The 22,342-nt window shown below is 55.8% G+C and overlaps 2 protein-coding genes across 4 annotated transcripts in view; one reads left to right on the forward strand and one right to left on the reverse strand.

Moving 5' to 3' along the window:
• CARM1 (coactivator associated arginine methyltransferase 1) overlaps positions 1–17,541 on the forward strand; it is a 42,142-nt gene extending 24,601 nt beyond the window's left edge. The window contains exons 2-16 of one of the 3 annotated variants that reach the window (XM_061150328.1): positions 934–1,059; positions 2,953–3,059; positions 3,966–4,070; positions 6,565–6,675; positions 7,740–7,917; positions 9,745–9,835; positions 10,013–10,094; positions 14,086–14,171; positions 14,378–14,467; positions 14,889–15,026; positions 15,114–15,203; positions 15,287–15,399; positions 15,513–15,590; positions 15,808–15,876; positions 16,033–17,541. In XM_061150328.1, coding sequence (XP_061006311.1) covers positions 934–1,059; positions 2,953–3,059; positions 3,966–4,070; positions 6,565–6,675; positions 7,740–7,917; positions 9,745–9,835; positions 10,013–10,094; positions 14,086–14,171; positions 14,378–14,467; positions 14,889–15,026; positions 15,114–15,203; positions 15,287–15,399; positions 15,513–15,590; positions 15,808–15,876; positions 16,033–16,175 — 1,607 coding nt within the window. In that variant the 3' untranslated portion in view covers positions 16,176–17,541. Of the gene's footprint in view, positions 1–933; positions 1,060–2,952; positions 3,060–3,965; positions 4,071–6,564; positions 6,676–7,739; positions 7,918–9,744; positions 9,836–10,012; positions 10,095–14,085; positions 14,172–14,377; positions 14,468–14,888; positions 15,027–15,113; positions 15,204–15,286; positions 15,400–15,512; positions 15,591–15,807 lie in introns of all 3 variants that reach the window. The other 2 variants (XM_061150327.1, XM_061150330.1) reach the window with 2 other exon arrangements.
• YIPF2 (Yip1 domain family member 2) lies at positions 16,653–22,336 on the reverse strand. Its single transcript, XM_061150331.1, has 10 exons — positions 22,200–22,336; positions 21,986–22,044; positions 21,187–21,341; positions 20,994–21,074; positions 19,993–20,080; positions 18,442–18,558; positions 18,192–18,358; positions 17,931–18,113; positions 17,716–17,846; positions 16,653–17,604 (listed from the first exon to the last, which is right to left on the reverse strand). Exons 2-9 carry the CDS (start codon positions 22,014–22,016, stop codon positions 17,733–17,735), a joined length of 936 nt encoding a protein of 311 aa, XP_061006314.1. The 5' UTR covers positions 22,017–22,044; positions 22,200–22,336; the 3' UTR covers positions 16,653–17,604; positions 17,716–17,732.
• Between the last annotated feature and the right edge of the window lie 6 nt (positions 22,337–22,342).

A 22,342-nucleotide genomic window follows, 5' to 3' on the forward strand; every position in this document is an offset into this window, starting at 1 on the left:
GCTGCGGTGGGGCACCCATGCTTTTTGAGTGAATGACCAGTAACAGTGACAGTGGCGGGTACGGGGATGCAGCGCTTCCTGTCTGTGAGTTGGGTCTGACCCCTGCCCACCGTTAGTTCTGCTTGACAGGTGAGAAAACCGAGGACTCAGATCTGCCCGGTGACACCTCAGTGGCGTAGGCGGGGCGTGAATGCAGGCTCTCCGGCTCCCGTGGCCACACTCCCCATACGTGCACGAGAGGGACTTCCCTGGTGGGGGTCCAGTGGTTAGGACTTGGCATTTTCACTGCTGTGTCACTGGGGTCAATCCCTGGTTGGAGGACTAAGATCCCACAGTGCTAAAAAAAAAAAAAAAAAAGTCAAGAAGGAACGGGCTCAGCTGGAGGAAGCAGAGGCACCACGGGGATTCTTGACTCCCACCCACCCCTGCTCAGCTCTGAAGATGCCCCCACGTGACGCAGAGGGGCTGATGAAGGAAGGCCCAAGCCCCTCATCTGGACCCAGGGCACCCTGCTGTGTTCCCGTGACCCTCTGACCCTGCCAGATTGCCTTTTGCTCCCCTGTGTCTTCCCACCTTGGGGCGATGTGGGGTCTGGCGCCAGGAGGTGCTCCGGGAGGGAACATCCCGGCAGAGGTGCATGCTCCCCTGGGCCCCATCAGTGCCTACGCATCTCTCCCCGCCCCCCCCCCCCCCCCAGTCCTGGTCACCCTGTGGACCACTGTCTTTTCCCGCTGGACAGAGTGCGTCCTGGGTCCCTGCCAGGGACGCTTACAGGCCACTGCCTCATCCTCAGTGTGGGCCGGGCAGGCAGGGCACATGGAGCACTTGGCGGGGAGAGGTTGTGGCACCCTGGGGGAATCTGGGGGGCCGCGAGGACGTGGGAAGGGTGGCCCTGGGACCTGCCAGCTCACGCCCGCCTCCCTCCCCTCGCAGATGAAGACGTGTGTGTGTTCAAGTGCTCAGTGTCCCGGGAGACGGAGTGCAGCCGAGTGGGCAAGCAGTCATTCATCATCACCCTGGGCTGCAATAGTGTCCTCCTCCAGTTCGCCACACCCAGCGGTACGTGTCCCTTCTGCCCCGCGGCTCATTGGGTGCCCAGAGCTGGGGAGCCTAGGCTGCCAGCATGGCTGGGGGGCACCTGGAGCTAGGGTGAGTCAGAACCAGGTCATCTGACCCAGGGAATGACCCATCCACATCAGAAGTATTCCCCAGTAGAAATATGTCCACAGTAAGTACGTTCTTGCTGCCTGGACACTGCCCCAGACCTCGCCGGCTCCTTTGGGTCCTTCTGGGCTCGGGTCCTATGTCCCCTCCTCTCGGAGGCCTGTCCTGACCTCCCGGCCACCCCCCAGGCCTCTGGGAGGGGCCCATCAGGTGGGGGTCAGGGGCCCAGCGTTCCTGCAGCAGTGGATGGGGTGGGGCGAGGTCCGGAGGTCCAAATGCAGAGGAGATGCTGGAGGGATCCAGCAGACCCATCTGGGGGACACGCAAGGTTACTGCTGGACTTGAGGAGCCCCAGGCGAGCGGTGCTGGTGGCCCCAGGCTGGAGAACCTTGGAAGGTCCAGAGGCTGGTCTTGGTCCCTGCAGAGCTGTTATCAGTGAGCCTGATGGTCGGTCGGCACAGGGGCTGGGGTGGGAGAGCCCAGAATGGGGAAGCCATCTGCCCACAGCCACCCTCTGCGATCCCAGAACCCCCTTACCTGTCTCAGTGCCTCTGATGGAGTGGGGAGACGTCCCCGGCCCAGACCCTCAGGACCGCCTCGCTTCGTGTGGCCCGGCTTCAGAGCTGGGAGCTGGCCAGGTGGGGAGAAGGCAGCCAGGTGACTGACCACCTCCCACCAGAAGGATTCTTAGGCTCCACCCCAGTTCCTTCTTTATACAAAACCAATCCCAGTTCACTGTTTAAAAAAATAAATTACAGAAACACCACCCGGGTTATCAGTAGAAGTTCATGTTATAAATCCCCATTGTCTTTTTTTCTGTTCTATGGATAGTTGCATACTAATTTTTTGCCCTTACATCCTGTCAGTTTCTTAAATTGTGGTCAAGGATACATAACCATTTTACCATGTTAACCCTTTCTGAGCATACATTTCAGCAGCAGAGTGCGTTCCGTCACCACTGTCCAGCTCCAGAACTTTCTATATCTCCCCACACTGTGTATTTTAAAGATACCGTCTTCTAGTTCACTTTGTTAAAATACACAAAAAATTTACCAGCAACCACGTTCAAGTGTCTGGACTCCAGAGCTGTTACAGCACGTTCACACTGTGGTGCGCCCATCCCCCCCATCCATTGCCAGGACTCTTTCTTCTTCCTAAACTGAAATCCCATACCTAGTAAACTCTCACTCCCCCTTCCTTCTCCCCCAGCCCCACAGTACCACCTGTCTTCATGATTTGATTTTGTTTCTTTTTCTTGATATAGTTTTGTGGTCGGTATTTCATGTTGATAAACACAGTTCACTTGCATAATATCTGGTTCTGCCGACCGCTGGTGACTGGTCCCCTGACATGCTGCTCAATGTCCCCTGGGGTTCCTCCAGTCCCCTCTGACTGGACACTGGGGTGGTGTCCCTGTGTCCACTTGCCACCCACAGACACTGCCTGGTGCTGTGGGTGGACCTGTGCTTCTTTACTGGGGTAAATCCTAGAGATCTGATGCCCGGGTTACTCTTTGAAAGCTTTGGCCAAGCTGCCCTTTGGCAAATCTGCGCCTGGGCCCACCCCCACCAGCCTCAAGGAGCACAGTCGCCCTTGACACCTGCCTTCTCCCATGCCAGCCGCCACATGGCCCATGTGGCTATCCTTTTTCGTTTCCTTAGATTTTAACATTTCGGGGGGTGGGGATTTTCACATCACTCAGGCTCAAGGTAGAAAAGTCAGGTGCACACCTAAACCAAACCCCCTACCCCTGAGTGGGCCACGCATGACCTGGCCTCCCCCTTCCAGATTTCTGCTCCTTCTATAACATCCTGAAAACCTGCCGAGGCCACACCCTGGAGCGGTCGGTGTTCAGCGAGCGCACGGAGGAGTCTTCTGCTGTGCAGTATTTCCAGGTGGGTACACGGCACTCGGGCCGGCCTGCCGCCCTTGGTGGTCCCCGGAGGCTGCGGGCACCTGGGTTCCTATCCTGGCTCTGCCGCTTGCTCAATGAGTAACCGTAGACGAGTGTCCTGTGCTTGCTTGGGCCTCAGTTTCCTCATCTGTGAAACAGAGATGCCAGTGCCTGCCTAGAAGGGTTGTTGGAAGGACTGGAGTGCAGACGAAGCTCAGGTTCACAGGCCTTGAGTAACGATAGCACAGTTACCGTGTCCTGAGCACGGAGGGCATGCCAGGCACTGGCTCCAGCGCTTTGATGCGTACGGAAGCACTTGAAACCCTCCCAGTAGCTCTAGGAGGTAAGTACTATTGTTGTCCCCATTTTACAGATGAGAAAACTGAGGCTCAGAGAGGTTAAGTGACTTGCTCCAAGTCACACAGCTATTATGCAACAGAGCCAAGATGGGAAGCCAGGTCTGCCTGCTGCCCCGGCCCAGGTGCCACGCTGCCTCCCGACCGCCTGGTTGTCTTACAGAGAGACCCCGCAGCACCTCACCTGCCTGGCGCTCTGAGCCCTAGGGTCCTGTTTGATCTGCTCCTCCGCTTCTTTGGGTCCCCCGAGATGGGGCAGGTGGCCCTCGATCGCAGAACCCCGCCTGTGGCGTGTCTGAGTTCTGGGTGGCTTCCGGGGCCCAGGCGCCATCCAGCTGCATCCTTTGGCCGCAGTGACAGTGGTGGTGCCCCCCTCACAATGGGGGCCGCCTCCAGCTTCCCGCTCCCCTGGAGCAGCTGGCTGCGGAGAGGGATGCGGCCCCCCAGGTTGATCTCTGCCCGAAGCCGACCTGCCTCTGTGGCAGGGTCAGCCGGGGCCTCGGCTGTCTGCCGGCCGCGTGCCCTGTGCCATTGGCATGTCTCTGTTCCAGTTTTATGGCTACCTGTCCCAGCAGCAGAACATGATGCAGGATTACGTGCGGACGGGCACCTACCAGCGCGCCATCCTGCAGAACCACACAGACTTCAAGGACAAGGTGAGCCGGCGTCGCGTCTGCGCCCCTCCCCGTGCCCTCAGGCTGCGCGCGGGCCTCTGCCTCAGGGGCCTCTTCTCTTTTTCCTTCGCACATTGTTTTGTCTTTTCTTTCCTCAGACTGTAGGAGCAGAATCTACTTTTTGTAGAAGCCTGGTGTGTATCAGATGGGCATGAAAGGCCTCTGTCATTTCCCTCTAAAACAGCCACTGCCAACAGTAAAACCCTCTTCCAGATGTTTTCCCCTTGCGTATATCTATATCAGCATATATATATATTTTAGGGTTATAATCTTTTTTAAAAAAATTTTTCTTTATTTATTTCACTGGGCCCGGTCTTACTGAGACACACAGGCTTTTTGTTTTAGCATGTGGGAACTGTGTTTTTTTAGGCTGTTGCATGTGGGATCTAGTTCCCTGAGCAGGGACCGAACCCAGGCACCCTGCACTGGGAGCACGGAGTCGTAGCCACTGGACCACCAGGGAGGTCCCTCGGGTTATTTTTTTGGGGGTTTTTTCTTTTTAGTTTATATTTTTTTATTGAAGGATAATTGCTTCACAAAATTTTCTTGTTTTCTGTCAAACCTCAACATGAATCAGCCATAGGTATACATATAACCCCTCCCTTTTGAAACTCCCTCCCATCTCCCGCCCTGGGTTATAATCTTTTAAAAACATATATATACAAAATACAGAGAAGGAAATGGCAACCCACTCCAGTATTCTTGCCTGGAGAATCCTGGAGAATGGATAGAGGAGCCTGGCAGGCTATAGTCCATGGGGTCGAAAGAGTCGGACACGACTTAGCAACTAGGCTACACACAAAATAGGATTGTATTCCACATTCACTTCCTACAAAATACTTTCCCCACCTAATGTTGTGTCTTGGCATGTACTACTAAGTTACATGGACAAAATGGAATCTAGTCACTTCCCTAGTTCCTTGTAAAATCTTTTTACTGTTACTCATTGGTAGTTGACCCTGGAACAGCACGGGCTTGACCTGCACTGGTCCGCTTATCCACAGACTGTTTTTGATGGATATGAACAACCACGCTACACACGATCCGCAGTTGGTTGAATCCACAGATGTAGAGCCATGGACGTGGAGGGCCCACTGTCTGGTTATACCCAGATTTTCTACTGGGAAGGAATGTTGCGTCCCAGATTCCTGTGTTGTTCAAGAGTCAGCTATGCGTTCATGATTAAAAAGAGACCAGATTGTATATATTCAGAGGGGAGAGTTGATTCCTTTTTCTTCCTGTGGCTTAGAGTTTGTTTTCCCTTTTTTTTTTTAAATTTATTTTTGACTGTGCGAGGTCTTAGTTGCAGCATGTGGGACCCAGTTCCCTGACCAGGGATTGAACCAGGCCCTGCATTGGGAGCAGGGACTCTTGGCCACTGGACCACCAGGAAAGCCCTCTGCAGTTTTATTTTCCCTTGCCACATGGAAGTTTGTGGTTTTCTCCACACATCTAGGGGGTTCTCTCCACGTGATTCACCTGGATCCACCTTGTTCAGTGCCAGGGTCATGCCCCCCAACCCACCGTTGCTAAGAATCCCCTCCCATCACTGAGCATCCCCACCCCTGGCCCAGGGCCTGAGCCCCCGCAGCCTGGGGAGGAGTCGTCCTCCACATGGTGGCCATCTGTGTGCCCTGGCATGGGCCACACTGGGGCAGCGCTCATGGCCCGGGAAGCCCGTGTTCCTTCAGCAAAGCCCCTTCCAGCTCCTCCAGCACGCAGATCCATTTCCTTGTTCATCTAGAGCTCTGAGAGGCACTCAAGGTCCACCCCCCACCCCCACCCCGCAACAGCACCAACATCTCTATCAGGCACTCAACCGATGCTACCCCACGCCCAGAGCAGGTCTCCTTTAGCGCATGCACGTCACCAGGAGACCCGTTTATCCCAGCTTTCTGCTCACGTGGTGGCAGTCAGACGAATCCAGAATACGGGGTAGCCCACCATGCTGTGGCCTGGACTCCGAGAGCCTGTGCTGTGGGGCCCAGCAGCCCTGCAGAGGGCACCCAAGTGGGAACCGTTCCCAGGTCTCCTCCCAGGCTGTGGGGATACCCTGGAGAGCCTGGGGTCGGGGGCTGCCACTTTCTGCCGGCTGTGTGGTCCGGGCCAGTCGGCCCTGTGTCCGAGTGATCCTGCTGCCTGCAGGGCTCAGAGGTGTCCTGACCTAGCGAGCCCTCACTCCCACATGCCCCAGAGATGGCCCAGGCCATGCCTTCTTGAATTGGATCTCAGAGAGGGTACTGGTCCTGACATCCCCGCTGTGCTCAGAAGCAGAAGCTCCCCTTCTGCCACCTCTGGATCCAGCCTGCAGACTCCCGCTGGGAGCAGGCTTACGGGGCAGCTGGCCATGTGGAGGGACAGCAGGCTGCAGGGCGGGAGCGGGCTCAGCGGGTGGGTCTGCAGGGAGCGACGCCCCCATCCTTACTGTCATACCACTTCACCGCTAGCTTGTCCTCACCGCCCCCTCCTCCCCCAGATCGTTCTCGATGTTGGCTGTGGCTCTGGGATCCTGTCGTTTTTTGCCGCCCAGGCTGGAGCGAGAAAGATCTACGCAGTGGAGGCCAGCACCATGGCCCAGCACGCCGAGGTCAGTGCCCGCTGGGACCCCAGCCTGTCCTCGTCCCCCCATTCTGGGCCTGTTCCAGCCTGGGGAAGCCAGCCCGGTCGGGAACCCAGAAGACCTGACCCCTGGATCCAGGGAAGCCTGGGGATGTCACTCTCTACTTGGGTCTCTTGTCCCCCAAACTGAGTGGTTTCAGGGTCAGGGACTCGCTGGGCCTCAGAGAGCCTCTCTTCTGTGATGAGTGGTTTCCCACCCCCTTCAGGGGCAGGACTATGCAGTCACACAGACCAGGGTGGGACCTTGGCCCCCGGCAAGCCACCCGTCTCTCTGAGCCCCCCTTGAAAGGTGGACAACAGGAGTTCATTTTGTTGGTTTATGTTGTTTGGCACCGAAGCCTTCGTTCAGAGTTTAACACCTAAAAACTACAGACAAACAGTGGGGATGGCTCCGTCCCCCACCTCCAGCTCCCAACCACCTAGACCCCCCGGCAGAGGGAGCGATACGAACGCAGAAGCCCCATGAGCCTGTGGGCTCTCCACCCACCCCTCCCACATGAACACCCACGCCACCGTCTGGCTCCTGGCTTTGCTCTCCTTATGGGGCGTCTGGGTTGTATCTGTCATGTGAAGAGCTGCGCCACTCTCTCTCGTGGCTGCCGAGCGTCCCTTTGCCTGGCGGGACTGCTGTGTGTAGGCTGTAGTTGACACTGGGGCTGATTCTCGGTCTACAGCACAAACCAGTGCCGCCCCGAGGCTTTGTACCCGCCTCCCCCTCGCAGTGAGGTTACGTCTGTAGTGCACACCTCCCAGCACTTGGATCGCTGGGTCGGAAGGTGTGTCCACAATGACCTTTGGTGGCCTTAGCCAGGCCTGCTTGTCCTCGTACCCGAGGTGACAGTAAGGGCTGGGAAGCTGCAGGAGGGCCGGCTCGAGAGGGGTGGGCCCGCAGTGACCTCCTAACGGGCCAAGGCTGCTCACAGCTACAGTCAGCATGCTTACCAGGGAGGTGGCGGGGGATCTGGTGGCCGAGTGTGGACTGAGGCCCTCCCCAAGAGGACCCCCTGACCCCTGTGGCCTGCCCACCCTCAGGTCTTGGTGAAAAGTAACAACCTCACCGACCGCATCGTGGTCATCCCTGGGAAGGTGGAGGAGGTCTCGCTGCCCGAGCAAGTGGACATCATCATTTCAGAGCCCATGGGCTACATGCTCTTCAATGAGCGCATGCTTGAGAGCTACCTCCACGCCAAGAAGTACCTGCGGCCTGGCGGTGAGTATCCCTGCTGGCATGGGCCGTTTCCCGGGTCGGGGGCCCCCGGGCCCCTGCGGGGTAGCCCCTGGCTGTCGCTTAGTCAGTGCAGGTGTGCTCCAGGCCCCCATGGGCCTGCACTGGCGGCCTGCGTGCCAAGGGCATCGGGGCCTTCACGCCCAGTCTCTGCCCTGACCCAGCCCCAGCTGACTGGGCCCCAAATGAGGCCACTCGTTCAGCTGCCTGGGCGTCTCGTGCCCTCAGGGGACAGTGTCCAGTGGGCTGTGGTCGGAGCCAGAGTTGTTTTCTGCTGGCACCTTCCTGAGGAGCCACCGTGGATCTTTGTCCCTAGCCTTATAGACTTGCCCTTGGCCTCATAGAGCCCTTCGCTCCTCAGGGCCAAGAGGCAGTGGGGGTGTGTGTGTGGGGGGTGTGTGTGAGTGGGGTGGGGGTTCCTGGCACTGGGGCGCAGCTGTGTGATCCTGTGTCTCTGTACCAGCCCGTCTGTGCTCTGGGGTCTCTGGGTCCCTCTTGACCCCTGTGTCAGTGGGGTTGGGTCTGCACCTGCCCCGCACATCTGCCGCTGTGTCCATTCTCTGCTCGCCTCTGGCACGTGTCTCCGCCTGCGTGTTTTTGCACAGGAAAGGGGTTGTGTGTGCGCGCTTGTGGCACAGGGTGACCGTGGCCAGGGCAGAACGTGGAGGCTGGTGCGCCTGCGGGCCCTGTGGGGCCGGAGCCAGGCTGTGGGGAGCAGGGAGGTGGCCGCCGTTCCCCGCAGCTCTGTCCTGCTCTCCAGGCTGCCCCGAGGCTTGTCCTCCACCTGCTCTTCTCACGCTTGGCCCTGGTGGTGGGCCGAACTGGCCATGGTAGGAGGGCTTGGGGGGAGTGGAGTCGGGTTGATGGGCAGCGGTGACTCCAGCAGAGGGTCTCCTTCTCCTGGGATGTCGGGCTCTGGGGTGCGGTGGGCAGCTACACACTCACCCCACTGGTCAGGCAGCCTGCCCGGCCCCCTCCCTCTCAGCCTGCGTTAGTGTGGCTTGGTTCCATCTCAGGGAGCTCTTTGAGGGCATTAAAGGGAACTCCCCCCCCCCAACCCCCACAGTTAGGCTTGAGCTACCTGCAGGCAAGGGGGGCGAGAGCACCTCGCCTTCCCCGCCCCATGGCTGCAGCTGAAGGAAGGCCGATTCCTGGTGCCTCAGGAGCTCCTCCCTCGGACAAAAGGAGGGAGGGAGGGAGGCCTACATCTGGAGGCCAGGTGACTGGGGGCCCCAGACCCGGAAGTAGCCAAGAGCTCCTGAGCCCTGACTCTCCCCACACTGGCTCTGACTCACCCGTCTGTTCCTCGAGTCATGCAGATGGAGGCCCCACCCCACCCCACCCCATTTCAGGCCATGCATGTGGCCCACCTTGCCTAGCAGAGGCCTGTGCAGGGGGATTCTGCTGAAGCCGTGATGGCGTAGCCTGGGGCTCACCCGCACCCTGTCCAGAGCACTTGCCTTTGTTTTCCCCACTGCACACTGGTCCCAGAGACACCATCCAGCTGATGGAGCAGGACCCCTGAGGCCCTGGCAGGTGCCATCCTGTCTCCCAGCCCTCGGAAGGCTCGGCCTTCCTGCCTCCCTGGCCAGCTGTCCAGGTGCAGTGAGGAGGTGGATGTCAAGTATTCTGTGGCTGCTGGCAGAGCAGGGCAGTGCCTCTGGACTGCATGGATGCGTGAGCGAGTGAGTGAGCGAGTGAGTGAGGAGCTGGGAAGGCCCAGAGTTGGGGTCCTGGGGCCCTCTGAGGCTCTGCCAGGCCCTGCTGATGTCCCACCCTGATGCCAGCACCCCTCCCTGCCCCCACTCCCAGGAAACATGTTCCCCACCATTGGTGACGTCCACCTGGCACCCTTCACGGACGAGCAGCTCTACATGGAGCAATTCACCAAGGCCAACTTCTGGTGAGTGTGCCCCTCGGTGCCCTGCCTTCCCGGGACGGCCCCAGCTCTCTCATTCCGTATCCTTCACAGGACCTAAAAGACTTGGGCTGGGTGAGGGCCAGCTGGGAGAGAAGGCAGTCTGCCCGCCTGTCTCCTGCTGCTGGTGACCTTGCCATGGGGGGCGGGCGCTTTCTGCAGGTACCAGCCATCCTTCCACGGAGTGGACCTGTCAGCCCTCCGAGGTGCTGCAGTGGACGAGTATTTCCGGCAGCCTGTGGTGGTGAGTGGGGGCACTCCTGGAGTTAGCGCTGGACATGGCCGTCATCTGGGGTGACAGGAGGGAAGCTTTCTTGTCAGGCCTGTGTGGTGCGAGGGAAGCCACTGAAGCTCTTGAGTTTCTGCCCCTGCAGGGAGCTCTCACACGGGGATGTTGGGAATAAAGTAGCAAGGCACGTAGAGTACTTAGCTCACAGCATGCAGTACTTGTTATCAGATGCATTGATCCTTGAGGAACTGATTCTGTTCGATTGACTTTCTTGAGATTTTTGAACTTATGTATAGATCCATGGTTCAAAAATCAAAAAAATACGAAAGTGGAAAGCCTCCCACTTCTGTACTCTAACACACAGTTCTCTTTCTTATAGGCAAACAGTCTTTGTTGTATATCTTTTAGGAGTCTTATACATTAACCTGCATTTACAAATATATATATTTTTTCAACCTTTTTTCCTCTCAAAGTATAGCATAATCAATGTGTTGTTCTGTCTTAGTTTTTCTGTGTTCAGAGAACATACACTGTATGATTTCAGTCCTTTGAAATTTGTTCAGAGTTGCTTTATGCCCAGTATGTGTTCTCTCTTAGTCTAATGTTTGCTGTGTACTTCCTTGAGAAAATGTGTACCAATCACTTGTTGAGTACATTGTTACATTAATATCAATTCAGTCGCATTTGTTAATCATGTTGGTCAAGTCTTCTCTGTCTCTCCTGATTTTTTATTTGCCTTTCCTGTCTGTTACTGATCGTAGATTTATTTTTCCGTGTAGTTCTGATAGTTTTTGCCTGATTTTTTTTTTTTTTTTTACATTACTGTTATTAGGTGCATATAGGTTTAGGATTATTTTTGAATGTTCCTGTTGGACTGATCCTTTTGTAACTATAAAAAGTGTCTTTATTTTAAAAATGTCTAGTAGTACTGTTGCCTTAAAATCTGTTTTTTTCTGATAATAGTTTCGTTACTCAGACTTTCTTTGGTTAATCTTTATATGATACATATTTTTCCATCCTTATACTTTCAACCCTTTTATAACCTTATTAAGGTTTATCTCATGTAAATAGCATGTATTTGAGTTTTGTTCTTTAACCAGGTTGATGGTTTTTGTCTTTTAATTAGAATGTTTAGGTTATTTATATTTAATATAATTACTGGTCTTTATGGCTATAAATCTGTCATCGTACTATTTTTTTAATTTATCCTGACTCTTCTTTCTGTTTAACTCTTTTCTTACTTTCTTTTGTCTTAATAAGGTATATATTATCCCCCCACCCACCCCCGATTGCTTTTCACTAGTTTTGCAAGACTCTAGGACAGCATCACTTTAAACATTGCCTCTGCCCCATGTTTCTTCTCTTGGTTCTCTATGTGTATATGAGACCTTCTCACCGTGTCTCAGGTGATTCTTATACTCTTTTTTCTGTATTTTTCCATCTTTTTTCTCCCAATTAATTGCATAATTTTTACATTTTCTCCTTATTCGTCTCCCAGTTTCAATCTTCTTGACACTATATCTAATCTGAATATCCTAAAACTACAAATTGGTAGTTCCTTTTCATTGCCCATCCAACATTCCCTCCCCGATTTTGTAAAATTTCAGTGCTAGAGTTTCATGTTGCTTATTTTTTATTTCAGTTCTCTGAAATTTGTTCCCTCTTTTTCCTTGAACATGTTAAATATAAGTCTCTGATCACTTTCAGTATCTGGAGGATAAGTGGTAAATGTATTTCTGCTCTTTCTTCTCTTGGTTTTTGGTTCTTTGTTCTATCTCTTGGTGTGCCTGGTCCTTAAGTGTCAGAACGAAAAATTATAGATGCTCTGGAGGATAATTTTCTTGCCAAGGATTTGTTTTTCTTCAGGCAGGTAGCCATAAGGACGTAGCACCTTGGTCCTGTGAAGCATTTAAGATACTTGGAGGCTGCTCTTTAACTCGACTTTGTTGCCATAGTGCCTGGCTTCCCTGTAAGGCAGCAGTTCTCAAACATTTTCAATCCGGGACCCTTTTACATTCATAAAAATGTAGGATCTCAAAGAACTTTTGTAAATGTGTGTTACATATATATATATATATATATATATATATATATATATATATATATATAAACTTTGTTTTTTTAATTCTTGTGCCGGGTCTTCATTGCTGTGGCCTGTCTTTAGCTGTGGAGAGCACGGGGCGCTCTGGCTGCGGTGCGTGGGCTTCTCATTGCAGTGGCTTCTCTTGTTGCGGAGTGCTGGCTCTAGGTCACTTGGGCTTCAGGAGTGGCGCACAGGCTTTAGTTGCCCCACAGCATGTGGAATCTTCCCAGACCAGGGATCAAACCTGTGTCCCTGCATTGGCAGGTGGATTCTTAGCCACTGGACCACTAGGAAAGTCCTAAATATGTGTTGTATTGACTGATATACTGCCAATATCTATTGGTGTTAAAAACTAAACTCAAAAGAAACTTAAGAATGTACATTAAAGGATGACAGTAAAACCCATTAAATGTTAATATAAATGGCATTTTTTGAAAAGAAAACTATTTTCTAAAACTTTCCAGCAAGAATTAGTGTCATTTGAAATTTTCCAGTCTCTTTGGTGTCTGGCTTAGCAGAAGACAGTTCTGCTTCTTTTGTTGTTGTTACTGGATTCTGCTTCTGCATTCAATCTGTTATGGTATCATAGGTGAGTGAATGAATGAAAAGGACAGAAGACACCATAGTTATCATGAACATAGTTTTGACCTTGAGGGAGCTCTGGAAGGGACCATGTTTGGAGAACTGCTGTTTCAGGGCAGTCTTCATGGTCTTAGTGAGCCTGGTGGTTCATAGGGCCCCTGTCCTAGCCTCCCAGTTCCAATATGGTGCTGAACCATATTTACATAAAAAAATTAAAAATCGTATTAAAAAAAAGATAGCTTCATTTAAAAAAGAAATCTTATTTCTATTTTAATGGGGCAGTAAATACATTTGTTCAATCAGCCATCTTTAGTCAGTATTTTTTTTAAAGAAGTCTGCTTATTTAATGTAATTATTTGGCTGAGTGGCATGGTCTGAGGGATCTTGGTTCCCTGACCAGGGATTGAACCTGTGAGCTTTGCAGTGAAAATGTGGAGTCTAAACCACTGGACCTGCGGAGAAGTCCCTTTGCTTTAGCTTTTTAATCTCATAAAAGCATCTTTCTGCTTGGTTCCCTGCCTCCATCCCACACATAGCTCAAGAACTGGCAAATGCCAAGAACTAAAATCACATGTGCAGTGTCCACCTCGAATCTCCACATTTCCCTTTTATTTAGCATCTTGGCCCCTTGAGTCCTAGCTGCCTCAGTAATCCCGAGTTCCCATTTGGCTTTCCCCACACAGGGAGGCCTCTGAAGGGCCCCACCCAAGGGGAAGGGCACATGTCGAAAAGCACCTCTCCTCTCTCTAAGGTCTTGGCTCCAAAGCTATGGCTGCTGTGGTTGCTCTCCAGTGATTTCAGACAACTGTTTTTTTTTTTCATTCAGTTCATACAGTTCTTGGCAGTCTGACATGCAGTCTCCGTCATAGCTGTGAGTGGATGTCAGCATAGTTCCCACTTGATTTTTGTGAACTTGCTTAACAATTTATCTTGGAGATCTTTTCCCATCTATTCTTTTCATCCTTTTTCACATGTGTGATCTTTTACTGTTGGGCCATCACTAGTTTAACTTTCAGGGTGTTTCTGCTCTTGGCAACTTGTAATTATGGGTGGAAGTTTTGTATATGTGCACATAGATTTGTAGGTTACAATCCCTGAAGTGGAACTGCCAAGTCTTTCATGCAGATGAATAGTTGTCATTTTGAGAGCTGTCACCTAATTGCCCTCCATTGTGTTAGACCAGTTCCTCCTCCCCGCAGCAAGGCTGAGAAGGGCAAACTGCAAACTGGTTTGAGCCAAATGGCCTAGAGGCTGCAGCCAGACTCAGGAAGAGGGGCGGGCTTCCCCCTGTCCTCACAGCCCCTGTGCCTGAAGCCAGGTCACTCCTCTGCTCTCTCCCAGGACACATTTGACATCCGGATCCTGATGGCCAAGTCTGTCAAGTACACGGTGAACTTCTTAGAAGCCAAAGAAGGAGATTTGCACAGGTACCGGCAGCCCTCCACCCCTGGCACCCCGTCCTCCTGGGCTCAACTCCTTCTGGAGGTCGGGGTCACTGCCGGCTCCCTTGGGCAGAACCCTGCTTCCCAGGCCCGGTGGGCCAGGGCCCCCACACCCAACACCCACACACCCCTCTCCTGTCCCAGAAGCCCTGGTTCAGCTTCCCCAGAAATCACTGCCCTTTGCCTTACAGGATAGAAATCCCATTCAAGTTCCACATGCTGCATTCCGGGCTGGTTCACGGTCTGGCTTTCTGGTTTGATGTCGCTTTCATCGGCTCTATGTGAGTGCAACCGAGCAGAGCAGGGGGCCCCCCCACTCCAGCCCCAGGTGGTGACTCCAGGCCTGGCCGGCTCACATGATGCCCTGGGGGCTGGGAGGGCCTGACTCAACTCCGCTGGATGCTACTGCTCCTTGCTGAAGGCGGTGGGCTCTGGCCTTTGAGCAATAGACTATTGGCGGGGTGGGGGGCGTGGTATACCCTGTTCAAAGTGACTGTTCTTCGGGGGACCTGATTGTGTTTCTTGACGTGTATGTCAGGGCGAGTGGGCGTAGGTAGAACTTCTTGGACAGCCAGCCTGTCTCCACTCCAGGGGACCCCTGGATGGCGGGGGCCGGGGTGGGGGTAGGTGCCTGGGGAGAGCTCATAGTGCACAAGGTGGGGGTCTAGCCCAGTCAAGGACATGCCTGTCCCTGCTTGGCAGAATGACCGTGTGGCTGTCTACGGCCCCGACGGAGCCCCTGACCCACTGGTACCAAGTCCGGTGCCTGTTCCAGTCGCCACTGTTCGCCAAGGCCGGGGACACGCTCTCAGGGACATGTCTGCTTATTGCCAACAAAAGGTGGGAGCAGCCACCGGGGGCTGGGGGGTGTCAGGGGCTCAGTCCCTCCAGGCAGCCAGCTCACGGCCATCCTCCCTGTCCCCGCAGACAGAGCTACGACATCAGTATTGTGGCCCAGGTAGACCAGACAGGCTCCAAGTCCAGCAACCTCCTGGACCTGAAAAACCCATTCTTCAGGTAGGACAGGCCCTCAGCCTGCATGGGGGGCGCCTTCCTCGCCCGCTGCCCCTCGCCCTGCCCACGGGCCGTCTCTGCCGCAGATACACAGGCACGACGCCCTCCCCCCCGCCTGGCTCCCACTACACCTCCCCCTCGGAGAACATGTGGAACGCCGGCAGCACCTACAACCTCAGCAGTGGGATGGCCGTGGCCGGTGAGCAGCCTGCTTGTGTGTGGGGTGGGGGTGGGGGGCAGGGTCCTTCCCTGGCCCCCTGCCGGTGCTGGCCCCTTGAGCTTTCCTGCCCTGACCTCTCCGTCCCCGTGCAGGAATGCCGACCGCCTACGACCTGAGCAGTGTTATTGCCGGAGGCTCCAGTGTGGGCCACAACAACCTGATTCCTCTAGGTGAGCCCCCAGGACTTCAGGCCTTCTGCCTCACCACCTTTGCTTCTTCCCCGGGGGCTGAGCTCACCCCCCCAAACTGCCTCTCCACCTTGCTCTGCGGGCGCCGCACCCACCCTCCCCACGAGTGTGAGCGCCCACCGCGCCGGGGACGTGGGCCAGGCAGGCTGAGGGCGGTGACGCCATCTCCTTTCCTTCCTTCCTTCTTCCTGCTGTGCAGCCAACACGGGGATTGTCAATCACACCCACTCCCGGATGGGCTCCATAATGAGCACGGGGATTGTCCAAGGTAACATGGGCGGGGGTCGCAGGGCCCCACGGGTGTGCGTGTGCCCGGGCGCCCGCCTGCCCTCTGGCCTGTGCTCTTTCTCTCTTGACTCTGCCATGGGCCCGGGTGGGCAAGGGGACAGAGGCGGCCCCTTAGTGCCCACCCCCTGCCCCACAGGGTCCTCCGGCGCCCAGGGCAGCAGTGGCGGCAGCTCCAGCACCCACTATGCGGTCAACAGCCAGTTCACCATGGGCGGCCCCGCCATCTCCATGGCCTCACCCATGTCCATCCCGACCAACACCATGCACTACGGGAGCTAGGCCCCTGCGTGGAAGGACTGACAGCACCAGGAAACCAAATGAAGACCCCCCCGGCGGCTCTCACCCCTGTACTGGAGAAACCCACACCCGGCACAGCCCTCTTTGCTACGGGAACTTGAACACTTTTTTACACGACGTTGCCGCCGCCGCCCCCACCCCACTGCCCACCCACATCTTGGCCCCAAGCGCGTGTCGCTGCCATATTTTACACACGATCATGTCGTGGGAGCTCTGTGCCCCTCCCCCCCGCACCCTACCCCAGCCCTCTCCACCCTGACCTGGGTTTGACATCTTCTGTAACAGGCGTGTCCGGGCCTGACAGCTGCAGGCCTGGCGGGGAGGGAGAGGGGCAGTGGCTGCCCCGCCTGGTCCCTTGGGTCGGTCCCCTGTCTGTCTCTGGCAGGGAAGGCAGTCCTGGCCCCTTCCTGGAGGGGCCTCCCCTTCAACTACCAGGCCTTGGTCACCACAGGCGTGACATGCTGCTTTTTTTAATTTTATTTTTTTATGAAAAGAACCAGTGTCAATCCACAGACCCTCTGAGAAATCAGGCCGGCCGGGCCGAGCCAGCAGCCCCTCTCCCCAGCTCAGAGTCTCAGTGGTGAGGGGCGGCCCTGCCGAGTCTTCAGGATGGGGTGGGGCCGGGCCTCCGGAGCCCAGGGAGCCCCTCGGCCCTCTCCCACCAAAGGGTTCACCTCACACTTGAATGTAAAACCCACCCGGCTGTCGGGAAGGCCCTCCGTCCTCAGCCCCTGCCTCTTGCTGCTGTCCTGTCCCTGAGCCCCTGCAGGCCCTGCCGCCACCTGCACCCAGAGCTAGAATGGGTGGCCTGGGGGCCCTGGGCCTGGAGGGAAGGGTCAGCGTCAGCCGCTTGGGGCAGACGCAGAAACCTCAAGGGTCTGTCGTGGAAGGCGTCCTTTTTCCTTGTAGCTAACGTTAGGCCTGTGTACCCCCTTCAGTATTTGTAGATGCTCCTCCTGTCCCTCCTACTCTGACGGCATTCTGGTCCCTCCCCAACCTGGGAAGGGGCCTTGCAGGGACCTCTCCAAAAAAAAAAAAAAAGGAAAGAAAAGGAAAAAAATAAAAATAAAAAAACCCACGGAAATATATGTTTCAGCACAGGCAGTTTTCTTCTAATTGTGCCCCCCCCCGTTTCTAACAGCCCCAGACTTGGATGTGGCGGAGCCCAGGCTCAGCTCAAGGCCCGCTCTCTGGGTGCCCCAGGAAGAGCAGGTGTGGCCCAGGCTGGGGAGGCCCCCGGGGGCGATGGCCGCCCTGGAAGCTCCCTACTCTGTCCCTCTCCCGCCTTTATATAAATTCTCTGAATCACCTTTGCATAGAAAATAAAAGTGTTTGCTTTGTAAGAAAAGTCTGGAAAGTAGCGAAATGATCTCGAGGTTTCAGGGGAGCCTTTAGTCACCATCTCTTGGGCCTGAAAGAGAGAAAGTGAGAAGTGGCCCTGTGGCTTCTAACCTTGGTGGGGGTGGGGGGCAGTTGGAGCTGGAGACCCTGCCCCCAGCCACAGCTGGGGACAGTACCTCACCTGCGGGCTCAGCCTTCCTAGGCTGCCACGGACCTCGGTAGGGTGGGTGGAAACATTGTGGCTGGAGCCTGAGAGGTAGCTTGGTGGGGAGATGCCATGGGCTCTGGAGGCAGCGGCTGGAAGAAATAAAACTGATCCAAGAGCCCTGGGTCAGCATCAGAGCCGGCGAGCCAAGTCCCGCACCGAGCCCAGCCGGTGAGCACCCAGCCCAGTACCTTGCAGCCCATGGCCAGGAGGGCGTGGAGCAGCACCACCACCGAGAGCAGCACCCCAGCTGCCAAGCGGGTGTCCTCGCGGACAACGGGCCAGAGGGTAAACACCAGGCCGGCGGCCGACAGGGCTAGGGCCAGGGCCCCGAAGAGCCACTGCAGCCACGGGACAGGGATGAGCCACAGGACCTGCGGGTAACACAGGCAGCTGGCTAGCAGGTCGTCCCTGTGGCACCCGGGCCCCACCCATCCCCGGGCCCCACTCACCACGGTGGGGATGAAGACGAAGAGGGAGTAGCCGTAGACGCACACGGTCTCCAGGAAGGTGTAAAGCCCCATGCGCTCCCGGACACCCTTGCGCCACCGCAGGAAGCCCCACAGCGCCAGCGGCACCAGCCACGCGTAGCAGTAGATGGTGATGCTGGCCACGGTCACTGCGGGACAATCAGGTTTTCACTCCCGGGCCCCATGGGACCCCCAGCCCTGCCAGCTTCCAGGCCTTGCCCACGTCACTTGCCTTTGTGGAACTGGGGGCTGTAGTGGATGGACGGGTCCCTCCTCTGGGCCAGCACCAGGGTCAGGTTGCCAGTGATGGCCAAGACGAAGGCCAGCGTGGCACAGATCCAGAAGGGGCCTGTAGGTGGAGCACGGTCAGGGCCCCAGGGTGGGCGCCCCCAGGACTAGTGTCCTGCCCCATCTGGTCCCAGCCTCTTTCCAAGCTCCAGGCTGCCCCCCCCCCCCAATGCTCCCTTGATATGGTGTCACACTGGTGACAGACTAGCAGCTGAATCCAGCCTTCATCCCTCATCTCTCTTGGCCTTTCAATGGCCTTTGACATAGCTGATCCCCCTCCATCTGGAAACACGCTCCATGTGGTTCCCAGGATTTTACGCTCTTGCCTTTGTCTCATCTCATCCTCAGCCTCTTTGACTCCTTGAGCTCTTTAACAATGAGGGGCCCACCTGAGCCAGTTCGCAAACCTCCTCTGTGTTCATTCACCCCCTTTGTGAGCTCGTCCAACCTCAGGGTCTTCTGTCACCTCTGTGCCCACAACCCCCAGTGTCCCAAGTCTGGGCCTCTGCCCTGAACCTGGGGCTTCTAGTCAATGTTCCATTCCACCTAGCATGCCCACTCTTTCCCTTAGAATCTTCTCGCCTTTTCCCATTGATAAATGGAATTCCCTCTTTCTGGGGAAATTGTTAGTCACTCAGTCGTGTCCAAGTCTGTGACCCCATGGACTGTAGCTGTCCATGGAATTCTCCAGTGAGCATACTGGAGTAGGTTGTCATTCCCTTCTCCAGGGGATCTTCCCAACCCAGGGATTGAACCCTGGTTTCCTGCATTGCAGGCAGATTCTTTACCATCTGAGCCACCAGGGAAGTCCCCGCTTTCTCAGAGTCCAGGCAAAAGCTGGGGAGCATCCTTGTCACCTCTCCTTCCACCCCATGTCAAGTGGGTCAGCACACCCTGTTGGCTCCATCTTCCACATTTGCCAGGATCTAACCCCCACTCTCTACCCCACCAGGCCAGGCCCATGATCCCGCACGCGACTCCTCCCTGGTCCTCCAGCTTCTGCCCTTGCCCTCCACAGGGCCTGCAGCACCCAAGGGCACTTAGCTAAGATCTCTTCTCACCAAAGCATAGGAGGCCCATGTGATCTGACCGGTCACCTCTGGGGCCTGCTGCCAGCTCATTCCAGTGCAATGACAGTGCTGCCCCGCAGTGCAAGCCTGTTTCCACCACATGCCTCTTCTGTGATATTCTTTCCCTGGGTCTCGCCACCCTCAACCCCGACACCAACAAGGCTCACTCCCTCACCCTCCTCAGAGGGGCCTTCCCTGAGCAACCCACACAACACAGCAGCTCCCACCCTCTAAACCCTCTGCTTGTCTTCCCAGCCCCGCAGCCCTCTGCAGCCTCGCTTGGCCCTGTCTGCATGAACAGAGCGTACGTTTCAATTCTACCTGAGTTACTCTGCTTTTGTGCTTAGCTGTATACCGGGGCCTGGCCCTCTGTCAACATGTGTCACATCAATAATTGAATGAACTCAACGCACGACCTCACTCACCATACAGGTCTGGCCGATTCCGCAGGCGGTGCCGTACAAAGTTGTGGCCGGGTCGGGGCAGCAGTGAGCCTTTGATCCGGTCCAGGACCTGGGGGGCAAGGCCAGGACCTAGGACAGAAGCCCATCTGGGGCTCCTCACTACCCACAAAGGAAAGAGGGTCACCCTCCTTAGGGGTTCCTTCCCTGCTGACCTCCCACCTCCTCTCTCCATGTTCTCATTTCTCTCCTGTGGTCTGGAGCCCCTCGCCCTGGGCAGCCTCTACTCACTATCCCGTTGTCCCCCCACTCTGAAGGATGCTTAAGGGCCTGCCATCTTTTTCTTAGCTTCCCCCTCCTCTCTGCTTGACTGCCCTGGACTCCCCTGCTCTCCACCACCTCCTGCCCCCAATAAGAACGGTCAACAAGTCCTGGGTAATCTCCTTCCCCCATCTCTGCCAACATGTTCCCTACTCCACAACGCTGGTTTATTACCATCTCCCACCCTGGCCTCTAATTTCATGTTACTCAGTCCTTTCTTGCTCTGAACCCTTCCATGACTCCCCAGCACCTTTAGGAGAAAACCCACACCCCTTAGTATAGCTCATGAGACCCTTGGTGATCTGGCCTCTCTGCCTGGCCCCCACCTCACTCTCCAGACTGAAAGGCAGCCTCCGCAGTGGTGGTTGCCTCCTCTCACCTCTCGTCCGCTGCCTATGCTGTTCCCCGTGCCTGGAACATACTTATGCTTCCCTCCACTCAAAGTCTACCTGCTTGTCTTAAGTTTCAGCAAATCTGTCGCCTTCTCCAGGGGGCCTTTCCTTGTCCACCATGTCACGTGCGTTCCCGTGTTCCCAAGAATCCCACTCAGTCCTCATCCATGCAGTGCACACAGTCATGTCCACCAGCCTGGGTGGAAGCTGTTCTCCCATGTGCCTATTGCCAGCATGGCCCAGGGCCTGGTGCACAGTAAGTTCCCAGTGAATAGTGGCTGGACCCCATCCCACCAGCTTCCCCGGTCTGACCTGTGAAGTGTCCACATCGAAGAAGCTCTGATAGTAGCCAAAGGTCCAGAAACCAGGCTGCGGCTTCTCCTCCTGTAGGAGCTGCACAGTGCAGATTTCAGTGCTGGGGGTGCGGGGGTGGGGGTGGGGGCGCGCCGGAGGGAGGGTAGGAGGGACGAGACAGAGGCAGGGCCCAGGGTCTTCTGGGACTCACCTCAGTCTTGTCGCTCTCCTCTACCTCATCCTCAGCTCCATAACTGCCGCCTGAGTCCATGGCCACAGCCACGTGCCCCTTAGGGCCCAGCTGATCACTTCTGGTGGTGGTCTCATTCGGGGTCTGGGCCAGCAGATTAGTAGCTTCCTCGAACTCTGTCGAGAAGGAATATGGAACACAGGTGTATTTGGGAGTCGAGGCAACCTCGCTTCGCCCACAGCTCATCTTGGGAGACTGGCGTGCTGCAGTCCATGGGGTCGCAAAGAGTCAGGCATGACTTGGTGACTGAACGACATCTGGGAGCCAAGAGTAACCACCCCCTCCTCGGTATTCCCCCCAGCCCAGAGTTTCCTCAACTGTGGTGAGTGGGAAGGAGGCGTGTCCCCTCCTTCCTAACATAGGCCCACAATGAGGGCTGGCTCACGGATGGCGCAGAGGCTCAGATTTGTGGTCCGAGTTTAAGGTGGGCGCGGTGCCGATGCAGGAGATGCAGGAGATCCGGGTTTGATACTTGGATTGGTAAGACGCCCTGGAGGAGGGCATGGCAACCCACTCCAGTATTCTTGCTGGGAGAATCCCATGGACAGAGGAACCTGGCCGGCTACAGTCCATGGGGTCGCAAAGAGTCAGACACGACTGAGCGACTACGGACGCACGGGTTAGGAGTTTAGGAATGGGTTTCAGGTCTGTGGCTGTTCACAGCTGACTGGGGTTCGGGTTAGATCTGAGCTGCAACCTCGATGGGAGGTTTCGGCCAGTGGAGGAAACAGGATTCGGGCCGGGTCGCGGCTGCACTCACCGTGGAAGGCCAGCTCGTCAGCCGCTGCCATGGTCTCTCAGGGTCGTCTCCGCATCCCTCTGAGGATAAGAGGCCAATCAGACTCGCTCTCGACACCAGTCCGCGCCCCTCCTGGACGCGAGCCTCAACCCCAAGCCCGGCCTGGCGGCTACCGCACCCACCGAAACGTGAACTCGCCTCTAGTGCCCCACAGGTGTACCCACGCCCCCCTTACCTGAAGCGATCTCAACCGGCGGGTCACGGACTCTCTGCGCCTGCGCGACTCGCCTACCCGCCGCAGATGACCCCACTCAGATCGGACAGCAACATCCGGCGTCGGTCCGTCTGCTATCCTTTTCCGATGGGGAACAACTTCCG

Source organism: Dama dama, chromosome 9 (assembly GCF_033118175.1).
Source record: "Dama dama isolate Ldn47 chromosome 9, ASM3311817v1, whole genome shotgun sequence".
NCBI lineage: Eukaryota > Metazoa > Chordata > Mammalia > Artiodactyla > Cervidae > Dama > Dama dama.

Excerpts from the sequence above, each read along its gene's own strand:
- YIPF2 (XM_061150331.1), bottom strand. The coding sequence starts at position 22,016 with ATGGCAGCGGCTGACGAGCTGGCCTTCCACG. Across the intron at positions 21,075-21,186 it reads AGGAGAGCGACAAGACTGAG|CTCCTACAGGAGGAGAAGCC; the intron begins GTGAGTCCCAGA and ends TGCACTGTGCAG. Across the intron at positions 17,847-17,930 it reads TCCTGGCCATGGGCTGCAAG|TTTTATTTCTTCCAGCCGCT; the intron begins GTACTGGGCTGG and ends CTCTTGGATCAG.